Here is a 9,845-nt window from a genome sequence, read left to right on the forward strand (position 1 = left end):
ATTTAGCTTTTCTTACCAAATAAGAGAGAGTATAAATTCTAAGAATTTGTTATTGTCAAGCTCTAAACGAAATGGCTAATCATTGCCTCTCGCGTATTTGAACTGAACATTTTATTAGCTTGCAGAGCGAATAAAAGTGGCACTTATCGAAAAAGCTTTATTTTATTTTATGGGCGAAGCGCTACATGAAGGATAATAAACACTTATGTATGTATGCATTTGCCAACTACTTATGCTAATTCTACCTTTCTGTTGGTTTTTGTGACTCCTTTTGTAAAAATCCAGTTGTGGCATCCTTCAAATTATCCTTAAGTTTCTCATTTCCATTCTCGAAAGGTTTCTTCACCTCCTGCAATTTCCTATCTAATGCATCGGTCACTGCTTCTTTTTTCAAAGCAACAGGACTTGGTGCTGGCTTTACGGATGGGCTTGATGCGGGCGTCGAAGGTGGTGTGGCTGGTGCGGGTTTCTCAATCGGTTTTGATGGAGTCGGAACTGATGGGGGAGCGACGGTGGCAGCGGGCTTCACTTCTGGTTTAACTGGCTTGGGCTCCGGCACCACTGGTTTAGTTTCTGCGATCTTTTTCGTTGCACTTGGCTGTGTTTGTGGCTGCAGCGGCGGTTGTGGCTTATTTTCTATAGCATTTTTGCCAAGCTTTATATTCAAGTTATCAAAAAACCAACCGAAATGTTTTCTACAAAAAAAAAAGTGAAAACCAAAAGAAAAGAAAAATTTTTCAAGTGATTAAAATTAAATTTACCAAATAAATGGGTATAATTAAAAATATATTAAAATAAAATTTCAGTAATAACTGCAATAATGTATGTAACGAGTAAATGTTAAAATGTGTCACTAAAAACGTGTGTATAATTAGTGCCTATCTATGTATGTACATATGTACATTAGTGTGCACCACTACTGTCAAAAATACCCGATCCTTGAGAGTATCGATACCAAAGAAGTGGATCCTCAAAAGTACTCGATACTTCCCAACACTAATGTACGCACATATGTACATATGTATGTAGCGATGTTTCACAGCCAAATTTTAAAATCGGAAAATCAATTTTAAAAGCTTCACCAAAACGAATCGATTTGTTAATTGCATCTACTTAGTGAAGCAATTGCAAATCGCTTAGAATAATGAGTGCATGCATGTGCACAATAAACCGCACCTTTTTCCTGTTATTTCTTTAAAAAATCAATAAGAAATTAAACAAAAAAAAACAAACCACCCGAAACTCAGGTACACAATTTGTAAACATATAGTTCTATAATAAAAGTATTATTTAGATTGTACTGTTTCCAACCTGTTGAGACTGTGCAACGCTCATTTCGTCACATGATTTAGCAAACTGATTTTATTTACATACATACAAACATATGTACATACATGTCTTTCACTGCTAGGCAATTAACCACTTGTTGCCGATCTAATTTTTGAGTCTACATTTGCACAAAGTATAACCTGCTTTTATACATACAGACATTAGTACATATGTAAGCATATAGATATGTACTTATCTATTGTATATTATGTATACGAAAATGCAAATGCGCTAATAATACAAAAAAAAATTGCAATCACTCACTATGACAGTTAATCGGAGTGATTGGTCGGCTCATAAAATGAACAAACGACAAATGGTTTTTAGATAGACGCAGTGAGATATGGATACAATGCATGTTATAAATGAGTATGTATGTATATATCGAGCCCTAACCGCCAAAATAACGTAAGCGACATTTTTTTCAAAATTTTCTTTTTGATGCAGAAATATTCCCAGAGCATCTAGGTACATTTCTGCATCAAAAAGAAAATTTTGAAAAAAATGTCGCTTACGTTATTTTGGCGGTTAGGGTTCGATATGTTCATGAGGTGCAAATGCCGGTAGATGATTAATAGAAAAACACCCGGTAAACATTTCTTTGTTGGATACTTAGAAAAGCTCACATTAGAGCTGCAAAGTTATCGATAGTTGCAATATTCGATAGTTTCGATAGTTTATGTATACATATGTACATAACTACCGGTAGTATGGTTTAGAGCTAGAAAACTATCGATTGTCAAACGAAAATAAACTAAGATAGTATCGTAGGTATGTATGTTCCAGTTCGACCGCTGTGGCTGAGTGTTTAGTGGTGAGTACTACAACTCCGTAGGACCCGGGTTCGTTCCTTGAACTTTATAGTTATTCATATATAATAATAAAAAATAATTTTTTACCAAAGGCCCTATTTTGAACTTCGAAGACCCATATCTCGATTTCGGAGGCTAACTTCGAAAAACGGAGAAATTACTTTTTTATCTATGACTCAATATCTTAAATAAAAATTGGTTTGTTCCAATACCCAGCCGAGTGCTGTACAGTGTAATGATTCCAGTATCTTCATTTATGCATATTGTAACTATCAATATCTTATTAAGAGTAGTGTAATTTATTTTTTTTTATCTAAAACTAATAAAGTTAGAAGAACGAAATTCGAGGATGTGGGTGGTTAACATATTACTCCCTGACATATATTTTTTTTTCAAAAATAAATACTGGAAATTTCCAAGGCTATTCAAGGATAAATTTTTAATAGGACATTTTCAATACTTATTCGTACTGGTGCATGCAAAAATTATTTTTTTTTTATTTCTACAGAATATTTCCTTTTAATTGATACCCATATTATTATTCTACAATGCACCGAATCTTTTGAATAATTTTTTTATTCAATGATATTCTAGAAATTTTAAAGTCCTTTAAAAAAAAACCTGACGTCAGAGAGAAAAACTAAAAACGCAGTTTTACTATATTTGGCCGCCAGTTTTTTGAATATATTGATTTTTTTCGTGTGGAAAATTATCGGTAACATCGGCACATCGATAGTGCCAGTGAATACATCACAATCATCTAATTTCTTTTCAATTACTCGGGTAAAAAAATTACTCAAGGTTTGATTGTTTACTTTGTCTTAGATGATCTCGAAACCTTGAAATGTGTCATTCGAATCTAGTAATCATATCGAGCCCTAACCGCCAAAATAACGTAAGCGACGTTTTTTAAAAATTTTCTTGATGTAGAAATGTATCAAGATGCTCTAGGAATTGGGAAGGAATTTAATTTTCCTCGAATTCAGTGATACAAATTCTTTCGTACCCGTAGCGAGCATTCTGATTCGTGGATTTTCTGTTATTTGTTACTTAATTATTATTAGGATATTCGAAAATAGCAGAAATAGCACTGCGTTCAGACCAATTTCTCCTAGATTTTATTTCACTCGCTTACTTAAAGTTTATTGGGTTGAAATGTGCTTCTGTGCAGAATTGTTCCACATACATATGTACATATGCACTACATCTACCAGCACACGATTGTTGATTCTAACAAATTAGCACAGCAACAAACTCTATTTAAATTTTGAGTAATTGTTTGCGATTAATAAAAGTGTTAATAGAATTGTAGATATAGACGATGACATGGGAAGTGTTTGGCGTCAACAGGCCAAGATGATATGTACGTCGTTTAAAGTACAAAACCGCGTATCGGGGTTCTGTAAAACCTTGTAACTGAAATTTGTGCTAAAAAAGATATTTGCTCACTGGAAGCTCCTGGCATCAAGCCCTTATCCATTTACATATACTAAAATATCGATACTTAGATTAAAGAAGAATGGATAATTAGGGTTAAAAGAGAGAACCGTTTTGAAATTAGAAAAGTTTTACTCTCTCCTATAAAATTTGGGCAACCTCACATAAGATATTTTGTATTTTCTTGATACGCGGTTTTGTACTTTAAACGACGATATCTACATACAGTATCGGCCATTATCATAAGCAACCCAATTTCAACGTGATATTGTTTGTCAGTTATGTTTGTTTATTTAAATATTTTTGAGATTTTTCAATTCATTGAACAACAAAACACATATAAACCTAAGTTTAAATTTTTGTCGAAAACTAAAAAAGTCAACAAATTTTCAACAAAATTTCAAACTTTTTTCACAGAAGTGTTCGACTTTTTTGTGTATTACAGCCCTTCCAGTTTTAGTATAAAAATGTGCACGTTGCAAGTGGCTAAAAATTACCGTTGATTTTTTAGAAACAACAAAACAAAACCTTCGGCAAAAAACAAATTCTAAAAAACCAACAATAATTTTTAGCCACTTGAAACTTGCAAATTATTGCACTAAAATCATTCAATTTTCAATAAAACTATGTGCTCAAATAAATTTCCAACACTTATGAGAAAAAAGTTTTAAATTTGGGTGAAAAGGTTTTGATTTTTTTTTTTAGTTTTCTACAAAATTTTAAACTTGGGTTTATATGTTTTTTTTTTTAGAGAATGAACTGTATTTTAATTGGAAATAAGTGGCAAACAATATCACTTTGAAATTGGGATGGTGCTAATAGTATGACCGATACTGTAAGTACTTCTGCAAATTCGCGAATGTGTGAAGGAGTGTTTTTGTTTATTTTATTTTGCAATTTCTTATTTTCTTTTGACAAACCAAGAAAGAGTCTACGTGACAAAAACGGTGTACGGAGGGAACCATTCAGTGCATGTTTGCATCTACAAAGTGATCGCGATTTTGCGATTTCCAATCTGCTGATGTAGTCGGTGGCTGTATGCCGCGTACTTAAGTCCATACTACTGTCAGCGTCAAAAATATGAATACCTCTGACATTTTGACGATTTTATTTTTTTTTATATTTTCCATACTAATTTTTTCCTTATTTTTTTCTAATAAAAATATAGTTAAATCAACACTAAAAATCTGCATAATTAATTCCTTCGATTTCATATAGAACTCGGGAAAATTCAGGAAATACCAAAAATTGTTGATCAAAATTTTAAACTTTTCAATGCGATTTCTTAGAAAAATCTTGGGTATGCAGTTTTGTAGCAAGTAGGTGCAAGTTTCAAGCCCCTAAAAATTATCGTTAATTTTTGAGAATTTTTTTGTCGCACTTGCTTCCATATAAAAATAGATTTTGTTCGAACTTTTTTTTGTACCCCATTAAATTTTAATATTATAAAGTGCAAGTTTGAAGTAGCTTGGTAATTTTTTGTTTTTGCCGACGGGGTGTGCTTTTTCCACCACACAAAGTAAGTATGCTCGACGAGTTTTAATATGGAAGATAAGAAATCTAATTAAGTGGTTGAGTTTTTTACGAAAGTTTGTTGAATATTGCAGAAGGTTTGCAATTTGGATTTACAGGGTTCTTGCTTGAAATAAATTATTTATATTTATATAAAAAAAAATTAAAATTAAATATCTATAAGAAAATCAATTATTAAAACTTGTAATTTCTGGTGCGGTTATAATTTTGACACAGGGTGTGCGTAGTACATATGTACATACGTTAATCTTGTAAACAAGAATGTGCTAACGTTTGCATTAATTTTTACTCAATAATTTATTTGTTTATTTTATTTTATAAGTCTCGTAGATATTCGTCAACTCAGTGGGAATAGAATTACATAATGCGTTGATGATTCCACAAATAATTGCTTCATACATGTATTTATGCACACACATATGTATGTACGTATGTGATAATGTATAAATAAAATTGAATGAAGCTTAATTATAAAGACATTATGACGACGATCATTGTTTGTGGGAAATTTTTTTTTAATGAATGTTATGTATGTATGTATGTATATTAAAAATTGGCAACATTTTGTTACTCCATACTCCATAAATGAACATCTTTTTTTTTCAAAAGTTACATTAGGATGTTTTTCCATTTCCGTCCGTACCGTTAAATTTCCGCCGCTTGCAATGAATTACCAAATATAAAATATCGCTGGTTTTGCTTTTTGTTCCGCTAAACAAGCATAATGCATTTGTGTGTGTGCCTCATTAAACTGCGCAAGCCTAAAAGTATGCTATAATTTATAACCAACATCGCAAAGCTCTTAGAAAAATTTTCATATCCGTCCGACCGTTAAAATTTAAATGTTTAAATTCAGTGTTGCACTTATGCTTATTACGCGGTAAAATCCAAAAGTTCCTAACTTATCAAACTGCCCTCGTACTTTTACACTATAATTAAGTCTAATTTTAACTAATATAGACTTACCGTATTTCATCGATTGCAAAAGACAAATACCACAATGCGAACATTTTCTGAAAAAGTAAAAAAATGCATAATTCAATTTAAATAACAAATTCTACATACATACTTAGAGATAAATAAGAAATCGTAGCATCGTATGTGTATAATTACATAATCATTTTTTGCAATGCAAGATTTATTTAGAAAAGTCGAATAAGTACTTTCTTCTTTTCTAGTTGATTTAGAAATACGCTGAATAGCACAAATCTTGAGCGTATATGTACTGTGTATACATACAATAATAATGCCGATTGAAATTAATAAAATAAAAATTTGTATTATTTGGCAACTCTGATCGAAAATATTTTCGGGCCAAAGTTCTCATCAACACCTTTCATTTGATATTCATATTGCGATGTTTTAGATAAATTTTGTAGAATCGAAAATAAGTGGCAACCTTACACTAATATCCTAAGAGATAATACTTAGTATATAGGGAAAGCATTGTTTTCAGAACCTTCTCTTGGTACCAATGAATAGTAATATTGTACCTTTACTTTCTAAACAAAAAAATAAATAAATATGCGATTCAAAATAGGTGGCAACCCTATTAAACATATTTTTGATTTAGGGATTTTCAAAATACTCTCCATTTGATGCCCATATTATGATGGATGTCTGAATTAATTTGTAACTAATTTCGAATAGGTGGCGTTCTTATACGAGTCCTCGCGGAGATAGTACCTACATATTTAGATAACCTTAAAATGCAAAACATTATCTGCGTACAAAATATCATCAAAATCGTTAGAGCTCTATCCGAGAATCCTATGGATATATATGTATATGTATATATTCATATAAAAAAGTTGCTCGTTTAATGAAATAAGAAGGAAATGATTTTAAATGGTGATAGAAAATTTTTCAAAATGTTTATATTTTCTCTCAAATGTTCTATGAATCATACATACACATACATATGTATGTATGTACATATGTTCATAGTAAGATTTTGAATACTGCTAATGGCTGTATGACTAGTGTTCAGTACACAGTACTAGGCAGTTTAGTCATGCTGACACCTTTGAATTTGCTCATACAATTATATTTATAGCCTGTGTACGTACATACTAGGGCATTCAATCTCGGACACTATTCCATGTCCCGAAATCCCGGGATTACAGCTCCGGGATCCCGACACTTTTACTGAGTCATTTACGGAATAAAAGAGATGTTGAAAACGAAAAATTAACTCATTTGACATGATAAACGAGATATACAGAACACCAAAAATTTTGATTCAAAGTGAACTGGAGCCATTTGAACACGGACGTGAATTTCAGAACCTGTCTGAACAACAGTACTTGTTCAAACATTTCGTGCAAGAACTGTGTAATAACGAAAAAACTGGTAGCAANTGTACTTGTTCAAACATTTCGTGCAAGAACTGTGTAATAACGAAAAAACTGGTAGCAATTGACAACACAACAAGATTTTACAGTGTGGTTGTTCCTCATTTTATTTTGTTGGCGTTTTGTGGAAAATGAATTTCTGAAGATACATATTAGTAAAGGGGTTTTTACAATTAATATAGACTAGTATCGCCCCGTTGTCGAAATTCGACCACTTCACTTTTTTCACACACTTTTTCATTTTGCCTGGGAAGTGATTTAGGTCCATCAGCACCTGTTAATCGTCTAGCTCACTTACATATATTGTTTGGTGGAGAAACATACATTCTGTTAAATAATTTAAAAATTCATAGATGGTGCAACCAAATCAGGCACCTACCGGAAAATAATACCTTTCGAACAAAAGAAGAATCATTAAAATTGGTTGAGAAACATAGGAGCAGTAGGGAGGAATGGATTTGTATGGAATTTCGTTAGCGTATTAATATATAGATATTTTAAAATCTTCTACTGAGGTGTATTATGATCCCTTTAAAATAGGCGAACCTACTGTTAAATGCAAAAAATGTGATGAAGTCGAAATCCCGAAAAATTAGATTAGAATTTTTTGCATTCCGAAATCCCGGAATTGTTAAAATGCTTCGAGATTGAATGCCCTAGTACATATATATAAAATAAATAAGTCTACAAGATTTGTTTAAAATTAGCTCTAATGCGACAATTTTGCAGGCTAAATTGAAAATAGAAAGCTTCCTGTAGCTTTACGTTTGGAATACTTAAGTCTGCATAGGTGAATGCACGCAGTTGCAATGATTGCACGTAAAAATTAGTGTATGCATGCACTGAATATGTACACAGCCATTTTATATACATTTTAAATTTATTTATATTTAAATCTTTTTGAACACATTTTCATTCAAACGTAGATACTCTATACATATATACTCCGGCACTTAGCAGAGCGATTCCTTCTAAATTATTCTGCTTAAGAAGCCAAACTAGAGGAAAATTCTACAAGTGGTATCGACAAGAGAGCGGGGCCTTAATCCCACTTCCGAACTAAAAATACACAGTACAGTTTTTTAATCCGTGACAACAAATATTTCAAGTAGGTAAAACCTGTGTATTTAAATGGTACCGAATACAAATCTAAATTTGTACTCAATGAAATTATAGATTAATCTGTTTTCTATAGGAATCTACTGTTTTCGGGTGCTGTCTTTTTCGAAAGTAATGCAGAATCTTGATGGTATGCCATTTTTAGACACACCTGTCGCCAAAGAGGCAAACATAGATGTATGTAAGTGCAAATAACGTTGACATGGGGAGATGATTTCTTACTTTCTGCTTTCGATTTCTTGTACTTAAATAATATGAGCAATTACTCCCTTCGAGTTGTAATCTCCTTTTTCCAATAGGCATAAACAGCAGTTAAGGCTTGGTGGAAATGAACTATTAAGTTGAAGTGGTATCGATACCTGTACTTGGAAGTAGCATCGAAAGAAAGTATCGATATCTATTAAGTATCGGGCTAAAAGAATCGATGCCTACTTATATCGATATTTGAACCTATATAAGAATTGTTTATATAAAAAACGCTACATATCACATATCTCTAATTGTTTGTCAAAATAACTTATGTGACTATAATTTTTGATTTTAGATGAATAGTACTTAATATTTTTAAGAAAAACTTTAAATTTTAAAATATGTTTTACTAGGATGGCCTCCCAAAAAAAACAAGAAAAAGTGCAAAGTCCAATAAGTTGTTTTTTAAGAAGTCCCCAGAATTGTTTTAACGGAATTTGATTCTTTTTTATGTACGTATTTTATTTGTTATACATAAATATTTATTTTGTACAAAGAGAAAGCGATTGAGATCACAAACAATTATTTTATAATTTATTTCATTTAAATTAATTAACTAATCAAAGTTATCTGTATTGTAACACTGTTCTACAGCATTTTTGCAGAGTAACAATGGTACTTTATTTCTGAAAGAAGTAATCATGTTGATAATTTTTGGAAGACAAAAATATAGCGTAGTGTAGGTATTCATATCGCTGGCTTAAAGTGAAAATTCCATTTGTAGAAAATTTACAGGTGAGGAAAAAATCTTTTCAACACATTTCCTTCAAGAATTTTGCAGAAGGTTCCGTTGCAAATTAAAAGATTTAGAATTTTTTGCGAGCTTATCGATTTTTCTGTGTGTCTTTTGGACTTAGTAAATTTGCCTTTAATTGAATATAAACGGGAAGAAATAAAGCAAGCACATTAGTTAATCGTAGTGTCCGACCGAGCGTTCGGGTTCGGGTCGGTTACCGAGCATTTCGGCCAGGAAGCTACTGTAATTTGGTTGTATTGCTTTTTTATGGCAACT

At 31.8% G+C, this 9,845-nt stretch overlaps 1 protein-coding gene across 1 annotated transcript; it reads right to left on the reverse strand.

Moving 5' to 3' along the window:
* Positions 1-240: 240 nt before the first annotated feature.
* Positions 241-6,165, reverse strand: LOC108370318 (alpha carbonic anhydrase 8-like). Its single transcript, XM_017625636.1, has 2 exons — positions 6,078-6,165; positions 241-695 (listed from the first exon to the last, which is right to left on the reverse strand). Exons 1-2 carry the CDS (start codon positions 6,119-6,121, stop codon positions 242-244), a joined length of 498 nt encoding a protein of 165 aa, XP_017481125.1. The 5' UTR covers positions 6,122-6,165; the 3' UTR covers position 241.
* Positions 6,166-9,845: the final 3,680 nt, after the last annotated feature.

The sequence above is a fragment of the Rhagoletis zephyria genome, unplaced genomic scaffold (genome assembly GCF_001687245.7).
Source record: "Rhagoletis zephyria isolate East Lansing unplaced genomic scaffold, Rhagoletis_zephyria_1.1 Rzeph_scaffold_04145, whole genome shotgun sequence".
In the NCBI taxonomy this organism is placed as follows: domain Eukaryota; kingdom Metazoa; phylum Arthropoda; class Insecta; order Diptera; family Tephritidae; genus Rhagoletis; species Rhagoletis zephyria.